Source organism: Neolamprologus multifasciatus, chromosome 22 (assembly GCF_963576455.1).
Source record: "Neolamprologus multifasciatus chromosome 22, fNeoMul1.2, whole genome shotgun sequence".
NCBI lineage: Eukaryota > Metazoa > Chordata > Actinopteri > Cichliformes > Cichlidae > Neolamprologus > Neolamprologus multifasciatus.
The window spans coordinates 33,631,918-33,652,770 of NC_140459.1; the positions used below are offsets into that span (position 1 = coordinate 33,631,918).

General features: G+C 44.6%; 2 protein-coding genes across 5 annotated transcripts in view; one reads left to right on the forward strand and one right to left on the reverse strand.

Moving 5' to 3' along the window:
• Nucleotides 1-15,126, forward strand: part of gatad2b (GATA zinc finger domain containing 2B) — a 53,681-nt gene extending 38,555 nt beyond the window's left edge. For 3 of the 4 annotated variants that reach the window (XM_085147798.1, XM_085147796.1, XM_085147797.1), the window contains exon 11: nucleotides 601-15,126. In XM_085147798.1, the coding sequence (XP_085003924.1) occupies nucleotides 601-737 (137 nt within the window). In that variant the 3' untranslated portion in view covers nucleotides 738-15,126. The remainder of the gene's footprint in view (nucleotides 1-600) is intronic. The other variant, XR_014871820.1, reaches the window with a different exon arrangement.
• Nucleotides 15,127-17,652: 2,526 nt separating this feature from the next.
• Nucleotides 17,653-20,343, reverse strand: txnipa (thioredoxin interacting protein a). The gene is made up of 6 exons (XM_085147803.1): nucleotides 19,957-20,343; nucleotides 19,732-19,807; nucleotides 19,481-19,628; nucleotides 19,031-19,390; nucleotides 18,651-18,953; nucleotides 17,653-18,564 (listed from the first exon to the last, which is right to left on the reverse strand). The coding sequence occupies exons 1-6, from the start codon at nucleotides 20,210-20,212 to the stop codon at nucleotides 18,517-18,519; spliced, it is 1,191 nt and encodes a 396-aa protein (XP_085003929.1). The 5' UTR covers nucleotides 20,213-20,343; the 3' UTR covers nucleotides 17,653-18,516.
• Between the last annotated feature and the right edge of the window lie 510 nt (nucleotides 20,344-20,853).

Sequence of the window (20,853 nt, forward strand, 5' to 3'; positions counted from 1 at the left end):
AGTCAACATCAGCCATTCGTAGGTTTATTGGCTCCGCCCAGGACGTTGTTTTGTCTTTCTGTCTGTAAACACGACAGCTCAACTTTGCAGGGGTGTCGAGTGGAGGCGACAACCAGCCATTCAAATCAGCATCCACCAAGGTCTTTAACATTAGCTTAAGCAGAGACGTGGCTATCAGCAAGTCAGAAGGTCAGGAGGAGTTACACTGTGGCTTTATAGAAAGCATATGATTGGGTGTTGGGGTTGGAGGGGTGGGGTCGACTGATACTGGAGAGGAGTAAGCCTGGGAACAGCTCTGAGTGCAGTGTTGTTTACGTGGATGTGAGTGAGAGTGAGGCAGGTGTGACGGTTATCTGGGGTCAATCATGCAAACAAACGTGAGGACGCAGATGTTTCGCTGAGTCCACCTCTGTGTCCATTTAGTTTTATTGCTGTTTCTTTACTTTAAAAAAATTCTAGTAAACGTATAAAATAAAAGAAATTTCGGCGCGTCAGGTTAGTTCATGTCAACAGCAACAAAACAAAAGGTCACTCACATGTTTGAGCCTTAAACTCTACAAAGTCTTCATCCTCTCTGAACGTTGTCCTTCTGCTCCACAGGGTTAAACATCGCCTATCTGAACCCAGCGGCTGTCGGAGCCCATAAGAGCTCCAGCTTAGCAGACCGGCAGAGGGAGTACCTGTTGGACATGATCCCGCCTCGATCCATATCGCAGTCGATCACTGGACAGAAATGAGCCCTGTCCAGCTCTTGCCCCTCGAAGCCACCTTCATCTTCATACCTAAACCATACCGAAGCACTCCTAAATCAGTCGACCCCCTCTCCTCTTCACCTCTCATCGCATGCAGTGCCTGTCCATGTGCCTACCTTAAACTGACCCATAAAAACCCCACCGAGTTGGACGAGGACTCTAAACGACCAGTGCATTTGACTCTTAATATAGTAAAATCCTTCTTCTTCAGTCTTTTTAAGAATTATAATTCCCCTTATTATAACTGGTGGTAGCATTATTATTCCTACAACTACCATATTTGCTTCTGTTACTATTACTCATTATGCTTTCTCCTTTTGATCGTTTGTTTTCTGCTGTTTATCTTTGACTCTGGGTAGTGACGGCCTGTCGTTGTCATATAGCATTTTTTTTCTTTATAATTTGTCCTAAAGCTTAGCTGCGATCGTTGCTAGTAACAGAAGATCAAGATGATGCGTTCTGGTTGCTATGCAACTTACAAGCTTTGTAAAATAGTCTCGACTCGGACGAAACTGAAATCCCGACGGGTACAAAAACAGACGGTTTGAGGCTCTGCATGCTCTTGAAAAGAGGATGAAGAACCCATTTTAAAAATGGAGAACGTGGAGGGAGGGAAGGAGGGAGCGGCAGAGCAGCCACACCTGTACAATCTCCCTGAAAGGGCCTGCTTCACAGCGACACTCAGCCAAAATTCTGATATGCTAACGTTAAGTTTCAGGACAGCGCCGGAGATTCTGCCACCGACGGAGTTGATGAACTGGAAGCAAAAGAAAACCCGTGTGATCAGTGTTCGGATAACCTTCGCTTCCACCGTCGTTCACGAAAAGCTTCTTATCAGGTTCTTCATTTCAGATTGAAACAGTAACACTTTTTTATGCTGGATGATGCTTAAGTTGTACTGATCACGATGGACAGTCACAGCAGTTTACCACCTGCCTCGTCAGGAGACCAGCAGTCAGTCGAAACTCCAGCGAGAAGGAAGCGACGGGCCGAGCGTGTCGTCTGCGTACCTGCCAAGTATTCGCCTGCTGATGCTCTGTTGGTCCCATCCCATTTCACTATTTGCCAGTGACCTACTAAACCACCACCATACTCCCCACCCCAACCCTTCGGCTGTTCAGTATGCACAGACTGAACCCTTTGACCCCGCTGTTCCTCGTGGCGTCGCGTGTTCTTTGAGCGAAAAGACCTCAAAGCTAAAGGTGGAAGCGCATTTTGTGCGTCCAAACCACAGACTCTGTAACTACAAATCTGGGTTCTTCTTCTTTTTATATTTTGGTTTTTAGATTATTTTCTAAATGTTGTGCAACACCCATTCCCGAACCCTAACTACTATTCCCATCCCTACCTCATCCCTTTTCGTTTGTTCGTTTAAACTTTATGCGGCGTCTCCTAATAAAACGGTTGCGTACCTGAGAGGTACGGCTGCCGGAGACGATAATAATCAACGTAAAACAGAAACTATTAAAATGTCTGTATGGATTATGTATAGATAGCTAGCTTCAGAGAAAAAGGATGTGGATTTTATCTTTTAAGGAGAGGCACGGCTCAATCATCGTGTGAATGCTCTGCACACGTTTCCTCTACAGAGGAGCACTGTGCATATTTCAAATTAGATGTTTGTGTGGAGAAGAGTTAAGAGTGGCTGCGGTCTGGATGCTGGCTGACGGCGAACCAGAGTCCGTGAGGTGTGTGTTTTGTGTTTCTCGTTTTGTTTTATTTACAGGCTCCCCAAAAGATGTTTACATGCTTTTAATGTTCAAAAACACTTTATGATCCTGCACTTCTACAAATGCTCCGTTTGAGTTTCCGTCGCTTTAAAGCCCGCCTTCCAAAATTCCAGTTCCACTCTTATTGGTCAGCTGTGATGACGAAAGCTAAACTCTGTGGGCTTCTTGACAAAGCTGTTACCTGAAGCCACGACAGGACGACCACATGTTGCTTCTATCCCTGAGCGTGCTGACATCACAGCAGAGCTAACGTTGGTCTGGATGGTGTTATTTGTCTCTACTTGTTCTGTTGTTGACAACGTGAACAGGAGGAAGTCGATGAAAGCAGGTTTGTTTGGAACGTCTCTTTGTTGAAATAGCTCAGTTAGCATGTTAGCATGTTAGCATGACCCAGTGCTAAATGGACTGGTAGCTTTTCTGCTCTGAGCACTCGAAGCTCTTCACACAACTCGTTGATTAGTGTTTAGTGCTGTCTGACTAACATTCACACACATTCACACTCCGATGGACGCATCGGAGAGCAACCTGGGGTCAGTATCTCGCCCAGGGATTCAATTCAATTCAATTTTATTTATATAGCACCAAATCACAACAAAAGTCTCCTCAAGGCGCTTCATAGATACAGAGAAAAACCCAACAATCATATGACCCCCTATGAGCAGCACTTTGGTGACAGTGGGAAGGAAAAACTCCCTTTTAACAGGAAGAAACCTCCAGCAGAACCAGGCTCAGGGAGGGGCGGGGCCATCTGCTGTGATTGGTTGGGGTGCAGATATTTGGCATGCAGACTGGAGCAGAATAGGATCAAACCACCAACCTTCTGATTAGTAGGTGAGCTGCTCGGCCACCTGAGCTACAGGTGCTGCCACCTGCTCTGCTGGTGTGTCACCTCCAGTCAGGCTCCAGCTGTTACTCGTTGACCTTTGAAACATGCACGAAGAAGTTATCGAACACACTGAATAAAGTTTGGAGAAAAGCTGAAAGAGACACTCAACTTGTTGATAAATAAATCCTAATTTACTCTCTGCAAATGTTGGACCTCAGGCCCAGCTTTCATTTCACTGGTGCCCAGTTTGTACATGTATCTAAAAGATGGAGTTACTCCACTCATATCCTGACACATAGCCGTTACAGAGCCCAGTGTCAGGCCTGCACCTCGTTCTCACTGCAGCAAGTGTGCTGTTAGTAATGGAGCGGTTCTTACGCAGCCCTTTGCTACTGCACCTGAGCACTCTGTGCGCTTTATACAACGTAACCTCATCCACCCTCTTTTTGCTCAAATGTTTTCTATCTAACATTCGTACTGTGATGGATGCATCGGGCACAGCTCGGGCTCAGTATCCTGCCCAAGGATGTTTGAACCACCGACTCTGGTTAGTAGTTGGCCTCCTGCTCGACCTCCGAGCTACAGCTGCCCCTTTATTTGTGTTTGTGTAAAACGATCTATTGTTGTTAAAGTGACAGCACTCGTCGCTCAGATGGAGAACTTTTGGCATGTTACACACGATAGTGAAGATAGTGAGAAGAACCAATCGTTCAGTGTTAATAAGAACAGACTCTTCACCTGTTTCAGGCGTCACCTCAAACACTACAGCCCATCTGTGCTCTGGATAAGAAATGGTGAGAGTTGGTGACATGACTGTCACTGGGCTTTTACATAAGCAGCTCTCAACGCTGCAGCAGTGATGTGCAGTTTCCAAAGTGTCAGGAAATGTGATTTCTTCCAACATAGTTTTGGAGACAGGTAGAAAACTGCGGTGCTGTCATATGAACAGAACCAAGCATCTGATGGTGTTAATCCACTTTTATGTATTGATCATGTAAGTGTGTGTTTTCACAAACCATTTGAAGTATTTCCACGATGACGTCGATGGTTTTGCTCCGGACAAAACCTCTAAACCTGCCCAAACCCAGTCGGTCTTTACACAGGCTGGACAGCTGCTTCATCAGTTAGTTTGAGACGTAACAACAGCTGTCGTAACAGCAGTGTTAGATTCTGGTTGGACACCTACAGACAGCTTGTCTTGCCTTAGTCGACCATCACAGTGGATTTCAAATCAAGGTGTTGTTGAAATGCAGACTTTGTTTTAAACAAAAATATTGCATCACCTGCTGAATCTTTTTTACATCTTTCAGAGGCTCAAAAGTATTTGGACAGACTGCTGTAATTTTAAATGTCAGGATTATTTTTAATACTTCACTGAAACCCTGTGCTGTCGAAGACTGCCTGAAGTCTCCAACCCACGGACATCACGATACTCTGCCAGGCCGTTACTCCATTTCCTCCAGCTGCCTTCATCTGCTTTTTGTGTGTGTTTGCCTTCAGATTTGCCTCAATGCTCTGTTGGGTTGGGATCAATGTCCCATTTCTTTGTCTCAGAAAAGCTCCAGGGTTGTCCATGCAGTATGTTTGGGACATTGTCCATGTGCACTGAGGTGTCATCCAGTCAGTTTTGGAGCATTTGGCTAAATCTGAGCAGAGAGATCCTGCAGAATTCATCCTGATGCTTCTGTCACGTCACCAATAAGTTCAGTTTTCAGGCATACAGACGTACGCTGCCTCCACCTGCTCTTTTAGATTTTCTTTGTAAGTATCTCATCTGTCCTGGGTGATGGAGCGTAACCACCTTCATGCTCATGCTGAGAGTTCCCATGATCAGCTAAGTACAAGTTCAACATTCACCATCATCTGTTTTCTCCTGTGTCAGGGAGTAATGAGGGAGTCTGACCACGAAATCTGCTCGTCTGTCAGCTGTCCAGTTACTTTTGACCCTTCAGTCAACAGTCAATGCAACACTTCTGTCAATGAAATCAGAAAGTCTGGTTTTGTCACATCTTGGTTTGGTTTAAAGTCGACTGTCGTTGTGTGAAAGGCATAAATTCATGGTCCAAAAACCTCTGGAGATAACTGTATGATGGTGTTGAAGGTTTGGGAGGGAACATGAATCTTCATAACTGTAACGGCGTTGTGCAGACAGCAGGTTATGACAAATGCATCATTCAGACTGCAGTCGAAGCCTCATAATCTAAGCAAGAAGAACGTGTTCAGGTCAATCTTTGGTGTTGTTGGGGACTCGAGTATTTCAAGCAGTGTTCAGTTGATGTGCAGTATTCTTCACAGCACGCCGTCCGTCCTTACAGGACGACCGAGAGTCGTCTCAAACTAGCAGCTGTTGCTACTTAATCTGAGATGTGAAGTCTGACGCAGATTACTGATGATGGTCTGCGACAGCATCCCGGCAGATTCAGATTATTGATCGAGACCTTGGATTAACGCGTAGTGAAACATGGCTGACCTGTAGCAAAGGACTCCGCGTGACCTGACACGACCTCCGGCCGCCATGTTGGATTTCTTCAGCTCTCGGGTACCAGCTGATGTTCCTCACAGAAACGTTTACCTCGGTTTGTGTGCGGTGTTTGAATGTCACAGGTTACAGTTGTTTCTGACTGAGCAGCTGCATAACTGCACTCGGCTCATTGAAAAGTGTTTGCTGATGCACATGAACGGCTGCTTTTTAAAAGTGATTCACATATTGCAACTTGACATCGACATTTAGCTTAAAGCACCGCTGTGTTCAAGTAAAAGGCACGTGTGAACGTACGAGCAAGAGAAGTGATGGTGGCAGACCAAAAATACAGCTTCTCTCTAAAGAGCTTCAGCACTTCATCGGCTAATCTGTGCAGGTCGGTCACAGTGGTCTCCTGGTTAACGAGCCCCCCAGCCAAGAAAATCAGCTGTAAGCTGCACGCGGGACAGTTTTTGGTCCATAAAGAGAGCAGCACCGAATCATGACAGAGGTTCAAACCATGTCATGCACGTCGAACACAGTGGGAAGCAAAACTATCCAAAAACATGAGTTTAGCATGTGAAAGCACTTTGAATGGTCAGACTACAGCAGAGAAAGTTCACATGATGACCCTGGAAAAGTCAGTGTTTCCTCTTATTCCCAGTTTTAGAGCTTTTAGTTTCCTCTCTCACTAATTCAGCTGTTTTCTCACACGTGCATCTTATAGCCGACTAACAATCAAAGTGTGTTATGTTGTTATTGAACGGGGATAGAAGCTTCAGTGTTCAAATCCACAGATTGTGGCTGATACTTGTACGTTTCTCAAATTTGCTTAAATATGAAGGTGGGAGCTGTTACAGTCGCGCTGCAGCGACCCTGCTGACTCACAAAGGCTGTACGATACAGTCAACTTTTATTACAGTGTTACTGAACGAATCCTGAGCAAGTATCGGTACTGAGTCGGCTGATGAAGCTCCGTGTGGCTCCAATAAGCCCTGCATCGTCTAGTGTTTGTGCGTGTTTTTTTTTTGTTTGTTTGTTTGTTGTGCGTTCTGGTTGTGTCCAAGTAATCCAGACCTGCCTGTCACTACTACAGAATGATCCAGTGACAAACAGTCCACAGAGAGCGATCCAAGATCCTGCTGTGAGCTGGCACTATGTGTACAAAGACTGAGCTGGATGGGAGACGACGTTTGAAATTGGATGTAGCGAAATGAAACCCGAAATCTATTTTTGCTCCGGCTCCTGGTCCGATCTGCTTCAGCTGCAAAGCCGAAGTCTAAATGACAAAATAAGCTCCCGTCTCTCTTTTTGCAGATGCATTTATACATCTTTGTATTTGAACTTTGTTCTTTTCAACATCACTTTTTAGATTTTCAAGTCATTCTTTATTCTAAGGATTTGTTTGTTTTCTGTCGCAGTTAAAAAAAAAATATTGACTATGAAATAAATGACACAATATTTGCTAGGGTTTAAGTAATAATGACTTATTGTACATATGCATTTTTTCCTCCGTTACTGAAAAAAGAAATTAAATGGTTGTACATTGTGTAGAAAAGCAAACAAAAAGCCATGAATATTGTGAAGCTTGTCATTTCGTTTTGTGATCACTGTGTATTATTGTGTAACAAATGTGCAAAATGTTTGGGATTCTTTTTCTTTCGCCCGTTCTGCTTCTTGAAGCGGCCTCGCTGGTTGCATTTGCTGTTATTTTGAACTAGTTAGCGTTTGCAGGAAAGTGCTCACTGGTTCAGCTCAGAATGGTCTCAATACTTTGATGCATTAAACTTTAGATACCTTCAAATTACTTGTTGATGGAAACACTCTGATTGGTCCGACTCGGTGGACCTAGCCCTCGCTGTCAGAACGCCGTCACGTTGGCGAAACCACGATTACTGCTCAGCGGTTTGTTACACGCAGGCAGGAAGCGGATATTCACGAACCACTAAGACGCAGATTCTTCCAACTGTTGAAACTTTTTGTTTGTTTAGCTTCTTCGCCCTGAATCAGTGACCACTTTTTCTGCCGACACCAGCATACAACACGTATGATACTGTACTGTTTGGCTTTATCTTCTATTAATTGTTGTTGCTAATGCAGGGAATGATTTAACTGCAAAATCATTGTTTCTTTTTTGCATAGTGTTGACAATTTTAAATATCTGGGAAGTAGGAACGAATGATAAAACGGACCAGAGACTAATCAGACTAATTTTTGTTTTACTTGCATCAATCCTGACCTTTTGCACATACTTGATATTTAACGGTCTTCAAAAAAAAACGTCAAGAAAATAATGCTGTTTGAATACTGCCAGTTGATTGACAATTATGCATTGATTGAAAAAAAATAAGCTAATTTTGGAGGAAATAACTTTGTAATATTTATCTCTTGCAAGCTATGTTTAATAAAGGTTGAAACAATTTGCTTCAAAGTGTCAACGTCATTCAGCTTTCTTCTTCTTCTTCTTCTTCTGCGACGACGCTCTGGGCAGCGCTTTCAGCCGATCTGTCTCTCGGGACTCTTTGTGGACACGCCCCTGTTGGTTTAATGTGATCTGTACATGCGTTAATTAGACTTTGATATATGCTTGCTGAGAAATTTCTGGTAAGCTTTTTCAGGGTCAAGAGTAACTTGTATGTGTAAAGTCACCATGGTCGAGGGTGTTTTTGCCTTGTTTGATGAACATTTTGGATTTGTGTCAAAAACATTCAACCCCGGTCTCATCACAGCGCACCGTTTTGGTTTTTTAGCTGGACTTGGACAAAAGGTTTCTGTCTTCCAACCCGACCCCGTCGTCCAGCGACTGCTGTCACGTGTAGTGCACAGCCAGTACCGACCAGAACCTGCAGCTCCTTCATTGTTACTGTAGGTCTCTTGGCAGCATCCCTGACCACTTTTCCTCTGGTCTTTTCATTTATTTTGGGGGGCGGGGCATCAAGTTATCATTATCCCCTCAAAAACAGTCTCCATCTACCCCAACAACAAACCCTGGATCACCAAGAAGCTCAAGCAAATCCTTAATTTAAAAAAAAGAGGATTTTCTTTTCCGGCTCTGCACTGGATAAAAAGGAGGTCAACAGGGAGGTCGAGGCCCGTAAAAACTGCTAAACTGGATAAAAACACTGTTGGAAAAGATTCACCACAAGGGACCTCCGCTCAGCCTGGCAGGGCCTGAAAACCATGGCCTCTGTGAATACTGTGGTCACCACCTCCAGAACCCTCCAGGTTCTCATTCTTGGCCTGTTCATGCCCTCATCTTTAACCTCTGCTCCGTTCTACCTTAATTGCCCCTTTGGGGATAAATAAATAAATAAAGTCTCTCTGATTCTGATTCTTTAGATCAGCTGTGTTAGATCCAGCACACCGGCCCTCGAGGCCTGGAGAGCCCCACCCCTGGATTAGGGGGTCATTCTTAAACCAGCGTTTATATCATGTACACAACGCAGTCCTCTCCACTAGGTGGCAGCCTGGAGCAACAATCCATTTCCCGGGTCAGCTGAAATGTGACCTGTGTTGAAACAGTTTCCATCTGGAGAGCTTGAAAGAGACTCCAGGAAAAGTAGAATGAAGCAGACTGATCAGGACTCAATCTGAACCCAGCTCTCTTTATTCCAGCACAGACGAATGTGTTTTTACTCGAACATGTTTCATGATGTCATTTCCTGATTTTTCAGTGTTGATTAAACAGCCAACCTCTGTGAGCTGCTTTGAATGAACAGGTACATGCAGGGATCAGGGCTGGTGGACACACGCGCGCGCACACACACATATTATTTGGAGCAGCTGTTACAGTATTGTTTCTGCGCTGTTACAAACTTTGTTACAAAGTTTGTAACTTTGTTACAAAGTTTGTAACTTTGTTACAAAGCAGAGTAGAATAGAAATGTTTTTGCCTGAATATTAAATATTATTGTAGCTTTGATCCTAAAAGGCGCTCTGTGGGTTTTATGGCTCTTTCAGTCATGAGACCACTGCTAACAGAATCAGCCCAGAGCAGTATTTACTGAGCGCTCGCTAACAGTCCGCCTCCTTTGAGCGTATCAGAAGGTTCCTTTAACGGTGCTGCATAGTTTGAATAGACTTTTCTAAAAATAAGGCTATCAGACATGTGTTTACTTCAGGATATTTGCAGAAATGCTCACACAGAACCGTTGGACGGCTGGTGATAAACACGACCTCAGAAACATGTTTATCTGTGTCTGCCATCACACTGAACTCGCTCCGTTACCAGTTAAACGAGCTGATGAAGTCTTTCAGGCTTTGTGCACATGCAGGAAAACAACGAGCTGCATCTCACTCCCCTTTTGTCTAGAGCGCGAACAGTCATTACATAACACAACCACAATCATGTGACCTGTAAAAAAGCAGCTGCATTAATAGAGTACATGATGTGACGGTGGGCGGGGCCGGCTTTGTGTGGAACGTGTGGAACATGACGTTCTCTGAGTGTTTACATATAGATCTGCCTGAAGGACGGGAACGCGGTAGCTGGACGACCTCGAGTGTGTAACTATGGTGCGGTGTGACCTTCCAAAGTGCTTCGAACCACACAGTGAAACAGTAACATCGCTCATCTCCATTTGCTCTAATGTGTTTGTCTGTTATCATCTCTGTGCTGAATGGACTGAACTCTAACTGCTGTCACACTTTAACAACCTTCAAACGTCAGCGAGTCATTTCCTTATTGTCAACCTCGTTTAGCCTGAACTTTGATTTAATGTGGAGTCGATACGCAGCCTTCCTCCATCACTGTAATATACTCTAGAATAAAGAGTTCAGCCACATCTATCGTATGCAGCTGCTCAACAATAATTCATTAGATTCATGAATTAATCCTAATATTTGCCTCACTTTTTTAATTTTAACGTAAACTGTGGTGGACTCCTCACAAGGCAAACATCTCCATGTAAGACACACAGAGTGGACGAGACTGAACAACACAACTTTATTTGTACAGCACATTTTAAAGAGCAGCGGTTCACCAAAGACTTTACAATAAAAACAGGAAAATAAGACAATAAATAAAAGACTATTAACAAAGTAGCAGATATGTCATCAGGTTAAGGGCACTAATTATACAACAATAAAAGGGAATATAAGAACAAAGTTACTAAGAACAGATATAGCTAAAAGATAAAGTACATAAATAAGAAATTGAACCAAATATAAAACTAGATGGAAAAGCTTTGTTGAATAAATGAGTTTTTAAACGGGATTTAAAAGATAAAACGGAGTCTGACGCACGGATAGCGACGGGAAGGTTGTTCCACAGATTCAAAAGCACGGTCACCCCCAGATTTAAGTCCAGATCCAGGCTGAGCCAGGAGTAACTGGGCTGAAGACCTGAGGGCTCGCCCAGGGACATGTGGAGAAGATCTGCAAGATAACGAGGGGCTAAATTATTTATAATTTTAAAGGTGAGCAACAATATTTTGAATTCAATGCGATACTTTATGGGTAACCAATGCAAATCAATAAGAACTGGGGTGATAGAGGCTTGAACAACCAGCAGGGCTGATAATAAACCGCAGAGACCAAACATTAACATTGATAATAACTCCAGGGGCGTCCATCTGTTGTCTGGTTCTCCAGCCAATGAAAGGGCTTACCTGCTCCACACCTGTGTGCACGCGCTCAGTCACACTTCACCTTACTTTGGTCACTGCTAATGTCCTCTCTCCTGCCCTTCAGTAAACCTTTTCAAGCTGCTCTCAGTTTTTTTAATGTGCTTGAAGTCCAAACAAAGGTTCGCAGACCAAAGTCTGTTTATTCTGGAAAACATTGCTCAGCACAGAAATGATCAAATCTGTTCTCGCACACATGAAACGTGCTGATCGGAGCTGAAGAGCGTCTGCCTGGAACACAAACCGGGAAGGTTACGATCCCGCGGTCGGTTTGCTGAATGTGCAGCCGCCTCAGAGTTCATATCTTCCTCACGCTCCCCAAAAACACAAGAGTTCATGTCTGTGCGGCTTCATCTGCATTTTCAAAATATCTGCTGATTCATGCCCTGCTTGTTGTTTGTCAGCGCGAGCGTGCACGCAGCAGGCAGACGGCTGATTAAGGTGGATGTGAAGGTGAAGAGTGTCTGTGCACATTTCTGTTCCACAGTGAGTGAAACGCTGCAAACGCTACAACCAATGACCAAAACGCTCAACAAGGACAACTGTCATTGGTTCAGTTTCCAGCTTTTCTTCTTTCTCACTGTTTCCTTAGAACATGCATAAATACAGCAGCTGTTGTAATGGCGATGACCTTGTTCACTGTTATCACTGCTGGGCCCTCTGTGTTGTCTTCCTTTGGGGACCCTGACTTCCTCCCACCACCCAAAAGCATGAATGCCAGTTTAACCGGTGACTCTAAACTGGTCACGGATATGAAGCAGAATACAGTACTGTAGGACTACATGGTTAACCATGTGACTTACAGTTACAAACCTGCACTTGCACCATATCAAAGACTCCGCTGACTAAACCCATGTGACCTTTTGACAGTCAGAGTTCCCTGAAAGGGAACAACCTGCAACATTTTCATCATTTATTTGCTTCCATTTAAAAGTAAGTTTGGCAAAAACCCACTAAAGTATCAAAACTGAAAGCACATCGAGCAGCAGTAAGCAGAAAGTCCCCCGTCCCGCCCAGGAGCCACGAGAAAAACAAAATTCCTCCCGAAGACGCCCACACGCTCTGTGTGCATGCCCCACGCATGAACAAGGACTCCAACCAATCACAGAACACTTAGCAACAGGCTTCAGCCAATCAGTCCTCAAGTTTTGAGGGAAACAGAGAAGACTTTTTTCTCGTGTGTTTGTCACTGTGAACAGAAAGAAAGAAGGAAACTCGTCCAGTTCCTGAGAAGCAACTTTTGTGTCAGTTCAGTTCACACAGCAGCAAAACACCACAGTGGCCTCCAGGCCTCCTTCAGCCACTTTTCTCCTTCAGTGGTCACTGTTTAAGCGCCTTGAGGCGACATTTGTTGTGATTTGGCGCTATATAAATAAAATTGAATTGAATTGAATTGAATTCTCTCGTTGTTTCTCTGCCTTTGCACAACCACATCCCCCTTTGCTGAAACAGACTGAAGGCCGAGTTCTGTTCAGTTACTTCTGTTGTCACACTTCCATATGGAAAACTGGGAAAAGGATGAAGCTGCTTGGACATCATTCCTGTCTAAAACAATAAGAAGGCCTAATGACTTGTCCTGTTAACCACTGCAGTCTGTTTTTGGATAGACAGCGGATACGTCGGCTCGAGGTTACGTCGGCGTGCAGACTCCTGAGCTCGCCTGTGTCACAGGCATCATAAATGGAGGCTTTACAGAGGCAGCTTTTACAGTTAAAGGCTTTTTTGGAAGAGCCTCAGCAGTCAGTGTTTATTTGAGGCATCACGATGTCCCACTCATGACTAGACTTGCTCAGTAAGCAAACTGAACTTCCTGTGGAGAGTCACCGTCTCCGCTGAGAGAAAAATGGGCGGATGAGGAAATAGTGATCAGGTGGAAACCGGCGGGAGTGTCTGTGCACTTGTGCTGCTGGTATTTTGTGAGTGTCTTGGTGGTGGGTGTGAACACGCAGCTCGTGAATGCTAGCCTTTATTCAGTCAGACAGGGGGCAAGTGCTCTGGCCTCTCAGCCAATCACAGCTGGTGTCTGGGGACGGATCGAGGCGTGCGATGATGGCGTAGCTGCCCGCAAACACACATGCCTGCAACATGAGAACATTTCTCATCGGCCTTACTTCATCTCTCAGAGTGAAACCCAAAAACGAGCCACGATGCAAAAGTCTGGAGATTTATTATCATTAGTTTTATTTATTTTTATGACCATGAAGGATCTCCTGAAGGGTTCGGCACCGCCAGCCCCAATCTTCATTGTTGCTATTAAGTTGTTACAAAGTCTGTGTGTCTCTGAGCTTCTGCACTGGAACCACAATGGAGGTCGAACAGGCCTGCGGGGTCGGCGTCTTCCTCTTCTCGCCTTAAAGACAAATGTTGGCCTCGGTGAGACGAGATGGGAGGAGCCTGTTTTTGAAGAAGTCATTAGAAAGAGAGAATAGAGAGAGTTCCTGTAGGCCTGGTCAGGGTCAATAAATCAACTTCTTCTGATCTGCCACACCCGGCCTTTCTCACTGTTGACTCATTTGAGATAATCTGTAGCACTGAGGTGTTTATCTTCCAGTTAAAAACTCATCCAGGGACGAATAAAGAGCTCAAATCTTTATATGATTTTATTATTAAGAGTTTGCAAAACAAGGTGTTATTAGAGTAAAAGGCCTTATCTGCACACACCAAAGACCCACACGGTGCTTGTAATGGCACAGCCTGCCAGCAATCAGCTGATCACACCTCAGTGTCCCCAGCAGGAAACCTCCAACTCCAAATACGTGTGATTCAGAGCTCATATCTCAGAATCAAGCTTAAACTAGAGCCTTCATCTAAAACCAACCAGGACAGAAGAAAGCACCTGCTGCCCTCACTTTGATCCCCTGGGTCCTAAAACCTTTCAGAGTTTCCCAAACTGCAGAATCAAAAGAGTACCAAGTATGAAAAACCAGTCGGCCTGAGATGATACTGATGGGAAACCCAGTCAGTTTCCTGTGTTCATGGCCTTGATAAGTGCGGCGTTTTTAGTAACAACATAATGTCTGCCTTTAAAGACTGACCCACAGCCTGGACACAGATAATTACTCATTTTCACACAGGTGTCCCGTGTGGAGGTGGACGTTGACCTGCTACTGATCGTGCACGTCATCCCTGGCTGCAAATATCAGAGTGTGAATGTTAGACAGGAAGCACTTAAGCATAGAAAAAAACAAGTGCTCGTACGAATGAATGTGAATGTTGAGGCATGTTGTATGTTTGAGTTCTCTGGGAAAGTAGAAAGGTGCTGTATCAGCCCATTTACCAGATGTTAGCCCCAGCGAGGTCACCTGAGGCAGGGGTGGAGATCTGAAGACTGCACTGCAGGCGACTTGGTGTAAGTCCCAACCAGCTGGCAGCTGTATGAGGCGAGTCACCTACATTTGTGCTCGGGCTGCCCAATTAACCAATTAAAATGTTACCTTTGTTACCATTAAGCAAAATATACATATGTTTTTTTTTGTGTGTGTGTAAAATAAAACATATATTTTGCTTAAAGGTAACAAAGTGACAAAATAAAATGCATTTAAAAATTGGACTAAATTTCATTATAATTCTTTTTCAGTCTAAACCATATGAAGTTAAATATATCACGTGTTTCTTTAATAAAACATGTCTGTTAACACCTGAATTAAAATACATTGGCAAAGACAGAAAATGGACATATGAACGAGAATGTAACAGGGAGCATGTGTGGCCGGTGTAACGTGGAAAAGTTTGATTATAATAACATTTTTAAAAAACTCATCTTACTACGTTTGGATGAAACGGGATAGTGGGAATGAGCCACCTGTGATCAGTGTGGAGACACGGATCACTGGTTATACTGGATGTTTGGATTCAATGTTCCAAAACAGTCCTTTGTTTTGTGAAACTGGTTTGTGTTTTGAGAAAAGTTTCAGCAAAGGTTCCAAAAGCTGGATACACGTCTAGGTTTTCCCATTTAAAAGAAAAAGAAATGTGTGTTTGATACGAGTTTCAGTGAAAAGTGTTTCCTGATGGTTTTCATTCTGTTTTATTGTTTTTAATAATGATATTAAAATATTAATAAAGTCATTCTTCTTGCAGCCTAAAAGCATTTTGCCGATCACCCTCATACATGAGGCTGGTTTGTACTTTTCCCTGTTATGAAGTTTATATCCAGTTTCATGTTTCTAATATCAAACTGTGTTTATCAGTGTTTGCCAAATGTGGGAAGTTCACTTGGCTGAAAGTCAAGCTGTGAACTTTTAATAACAATTATACTCCAGTAGTCATTTTCCCAGGGAGAGGAAAAGAGCAGAGGAAGTTTCACTGCCTCCGAGAAGCTTAAACAGGACTTTTCGTCGTTTGCCATTGGTTGGCTGTGAAGCAGCAGATGAGCTGAGCCTGTCTTAGATAAACAAACTTTGCTTATCTGTTGCTCGCAATAGCTTCTGACGCACGCAGTATAGAGTGGAGAACATCATCAACATGCAATTCAGTTTTATTTACACAGCACCAAATCACAGCAACAGTCGCCCCAGACGCTTTATACTGTCAGGTAGACCCTACAATAATACATACAGAGAGAAACCCAACAATCATATGACCCCCTATGAGCAGCACTTTGGCGACAGTGGGAAGGAAAAACTCCCTTTTAACAGGAAGAAACCTCCAGCAGAACCAGGCTCAGGGAGGGGCGGGGCCGTCTGCTGTGATTGGTTAGGGCAGACCTTCCCAAAGTGTGGGGCCCGCCCCCAGAGCCATTGCAGGGGGGGCGCAGAGCCATTGCAGGGGGGGCGCGGCATGAAAAGGGAAAAAAAAAACCAAAAAACAAGGCTTGGACACTGCTAGCACGGGCGCCCACGCAAACGCAAAGCAGGAGATGAAGCATCGCTGAATATGTTTCCAAACCAACTTCATTCTAAGCCAAAGACTAGAAAATATGGTGAAGCAAATCTTCCCTTTGGTTTCACCTGCACAAGTGCCGAGGTAGGTCTTCCTGCAGGATTGGTTTTCCCTTCGTCGGGAGCAGCGCTGGGCTGTTTAAATCACGGACAAACAGAATCCCACATTCTTGATTTGTAGTTCACAAACACTTGTTGTAATGACTAACTACTCCTGACATGTTGGAGATGTTTGCTCTTTATACAGTAAAGTTACAGCAGGATACAAATAATATCAGGCTGATCCTGCCACGATTTGTCCCCCGGTTCAAATCCCGGACAAACAGGATCCAACAGCTGTTTATGTTTTTAAACCTATTTTGCACAGAGAGGCAGTTTTTGAAAAATGTATTGATAGCAATGTTGAATATTATTACACAGGAAAAAAACAACTACACATAAAATAATTACACTGTGACGCCTCTGCCTTTGTAAATGGAGGGACAGTAACTGCGTGTTTATATGTAAGCGTGTAAAACCTGCAGATAGTCAGATTAACAGTATTTCGTCTCTATCTGCCATTCTGCAGTTCATCTCATGTAAACAATAACGTGGCCACAGCGTGACGTGAAAAAACCTTTGACGTTGTGACGAACTCTGTATTCCTCGTCCACACATAAACGCAAAAAAGGAGTTTTAAAAAATCTCCATTCTCTGTGATTTGAAACGCCGTTTACGTGGACGACACAGCTGCATGTTCAAAAATACCCGTGTAGGTGCGGACACAGCGTAAAAGAGTTAGTAGTTTATTTTATTACTACCTGTAATTTATTGCAGATTACTTGTATTTTCTTAATTGTTTACTAAATGTTTGAGGTGTGAAATAAACCGCAATGGAGCAAAATATGGGCGTGTGGTTGGAGGACGTGTTCATGCGCGCGCGACGGGGGGCGCGAACATTTTTATTGTAAAACAAGGGGGGCCCAGCAAAAAAAGTTTGGGAACCACTGGGTTGGGGTGAGAGAAGGAAGACAGGATGCAGACATGCTGTGGAAGACAAACCAAATAGATTCAGCCACAGTGCTGCAAGTCACATAAACAACCACTGACTAATTTCCCCACAGTGTGTGGAATCTATTCCAGCATTTAACAAAGGTCCAGATTACATTTTAATACAAAGAAATATAAATTAGTACCATTCTTTGACCTAAACGCCTTTATTGTATTAATCTTTGTTTCTGTTGTCATCTACTCAGGGAAACAGGCAGATATAACTGCACACGCGATTAAAGACCTCTCCATAGGCGCCCTGCGCAAAGAGTTTGTGCAAGCGGAACAAAAACCTGCAGCGATTAAAAATTTCTAGCTGACAACCAGGAAAAAAAAAGGAGGTAGACAAGTGAGTGGATAGTTTTTAATAAAAAAAGAACCCATAGGGTTTCATACAAAAACATCTGCACGTATCAAGAGCGTATTACAAACATATTTTCTCACAAATCAGTCATTAACAGTGATTTCCCTGCGCCCTGAAAGAACAGAAGTGGAACTCTTAAATGAAATGTTGTCTGGGACAACTGCAGATCGGATACAAGGATCCTCAGATAAAGTGCCATCGAGAGCGTGTGGCATGGACGGCACTCGCAGTAATTAGCACCAGGCACCAAGCTGTGAAGTTGCAGATCTCCACATCAAAAACATTGTTCGACTGAACAGAGTCTTCTAGCAGTAGGAGAGTCAAAAGCGCTCAAAAAGTGCAACAATATAGGAATAAAGGACTTTTTTCAAACACTGGTAACACTACTGACATTTAAGGAAGAAATTTACATGCTGTAGTTCTGAAAAGCAACAGTGTTCCCAACAATTTCGTAACAGCGATGCAAACTGAGTGGACTGAAAGGATGGTCCTGTAAAAATACAGGCTTGGAGTGCAATGAGAAAAAGCCACAGCAGGCCAGTGATGGCCCAGTAACAAAGTCATAGTGGCTGTAAATGGAGAGTCTCTGGCAGCTTATTCAGAAATGCAGCAGATCACTGTGCCATCGGGCCTCAACGTCTCTGGTCTGAGGAGCACGAGCAGGAAGACTCATAAGCGATGAAGCAGGTTGAAGGCAGCTGATGGAACAAACGACCAACATTTCTGTCCACCTCCACACTCGTGCCTTTACTTCTCCATCCAACCTCCTCTGGAGTTTAGACCTTCTGCCTGTTTTCAAGTTTGGTCCTCAACAGGTGGACCACAGCTCCACGGTTCCCACTGGTAGACTTCAGCAGACCGGCAGCATGCGAGCATTGCCGTTGAACTCCTCCTCTGCCTGAAAAAACACGTAATTCCCTTTAGTTATCTCAAGGATGCAACGTCTTACTAACAGGACACTTTTAAGTTAGCAGAGATGCTTACCTCGCTGTATGCTGGCGGCGCTGGGTACTGGAAGGCTGGTGCGTTCATAAAGATGGGACTGTCATCGCCGTCAACGTCATCAAGGAGAGGTGTGAGAGGCTGGTCGAGGCGGCAGTCCCGGGTCACGTCGCAGTAGCTCGGAGGTTCAGAAGGCATCCTGAGAGACACCCAGCTCTGGGACGCCATGCTGGCTGAACTGTCCTGGCTGCTCACGCTGTTGCTGCGGCTGCCCAGCCCGGCAGTCCCAATGACCAAAGGCAACTCCAGGATCAGCTTGTCACTACCAGGAATGTGTACGTAAATCTACGATGTAGAAAAACAGTTATTAACACCAATGTTTACGAGATAAACACCAAAACTTTCAGAAACCGGAGGCTCACCATCAGAGCGTACTCCACGCGGATGATGTTGCAGCCCAGCATGGATGGTTTGATCTTCGGTACCCTGATCGTTTTTCCCTGCCAGGCGTCGCACATCCCAGAGATGATGTGGTTACCACGCACCGAGGACAGCTTCTGGCGTAGGGTCTTGGTGCGGCCGTTTGCCTGGTAGGTGTGTTTGGCTATGATGGCAGCCTTGGGCACAACAATGCGGGAGCAGGTGTTCTCAAACTTCGCATTGATGCAGATCTCTTCGCCTTCACAGAATCCGCGCCGGTCGATCTTTGCATTCAGGGACACCTGACCGTCGGGGATGAACATGCAGGTGACTTTCTTCTCCTTCATGCCACCTGCTGGAGACTGAAGAGCAGCAGAAACACAGTGTTGGGTTATGCAGTCCTTGCTGCAATGACAAAAACACTGACTATGTTCTGGCATTTGTGAACTCACCAGCAGGTCTGGGGTGTTGACATCCAGCGGCTCCTCCACCTCGAAACATTTCTTGCACTCTAGCACGGGCTGCTGCGGCCTCTCCATCACGGCTTTGACACAGTACTGGACGTAGCCGAACTTCCCCTTGTATGACGACACCAGCTGCCTGTAAGAACCATTATTGCTCCATCACTTGTAAGTCAGTGGAGAGGTGCGCACTGCATCTCTTTAGATAACGGAAAATCATGCGTCACATAGCGCATCCTCACCCTTGCTGAGGGAGCTCGAATCCAAACGTGTACTCGTACTTGTTGCCAGGTCTCAACACCACGGAGCCGTCAGAGTCTGGAAAAGAAAGTAAACCGTTTACTGCATTATTCATGCACAGGTTTCACGGCTGCCCTAAATTTATTACAACACCCACAGACATGTTTTAAGGCGGTAAATGTCTAACACACATCCCAGGATATCCAGCAGAAAGGTCATCCCCGTACCTGTGGGCTGGTCTTGCAGCCGCAGGACCGTTTCATGCCTGAGGTACTCGGCCTCCTGTCGGCACCGCTGCTTGCCTTTAGCGTACTCCACCTTGGCGCAGCCCAGACCCAGAAGCTTCAGCGAGGACACCCGCATCATTTCGCTGACCTCCACTTCGACACGGCCGGACACCGTGTCTCCGCCGCAGTAAAAAGTCTTACTGGGATCGGAAAAGATTATCTGAAAGATTTTAACTTTCTTCGTCATCGCCACCATGATTGACAACCTCGAAAACGGAGAAAAAAGAGCTGAATCGTGAAACTTCACAAATAAATCCCTTGGAAACTGTCGATAATCCAAACACGTCGAGCGACCGACTCACTTTGCTGTAAACAAAGGGGGGAGGCTGTTTTTATGAGCGGGGCACGAGGAGGCAGAATGAACAGCGTAGCTCAGTGCGTGCACACTGCTCTGATTGGTGGAGAAAACTTTGTTTGTGTCAGCCCTGCCCAATCAGCGCTACGAAACAACGCGTGGACACCGCGTGGCTGGGAGAATGTACAGCGTGCTTAGCAGATGCGCGCACAGGAAACTGGAAGTACAGAGAGAACATCGCATTTATAGTAAACACGTTAAAACGCGTGAAATCTTCGCCTGACAATGAAGCAATTCAGTATCACATGTAAGGAAAACCTGAAAGCTCACAGTATCACAAACTACACCCTTTTAGCTCCTACCTCAAAGCACGCTGTGTGCTGTCGATCTGACGTGCTCTTTAATATTTACTGTTATATTCACATAGATCATCGTGATGTTGTTTATTATGTTGCTCTTTTTTTCTTTCTTCTGCTTGTTTTCTCTTTTTTCTTTCTTAACAGGTGATAGATGTATTTTTGTCAGCTTATTTGTTTTTTGCC

What these genes read in the sequence shown, in the direction of transcription:
- txnipa (XM_085147803.1), bottom strand. Translation starts at nt 20,212, where the DNA reads ATGGTGGCGATGACGAAGAAAGTTAAAATCTTTCAGATAATCTTTTCC. An exon ending in GCGTGGAGTACGCTCTGATG is followed by an intron (nt 18,954 to 19,030) that starts GTGAGCCTCCGG and finishes TCTACATCGTAG; the next exon opens with ATTTACGTACACATTCCTGG. An exon ending in CGCCGCCAGCATACAGCGAG is followed by an intron (nt 18,565 to 18,650) that starts GTAAGCATCTCT and finishes GTGTTTTTTCAG; the next exon opens with GCAGAGGAGGAGTTCAACGG.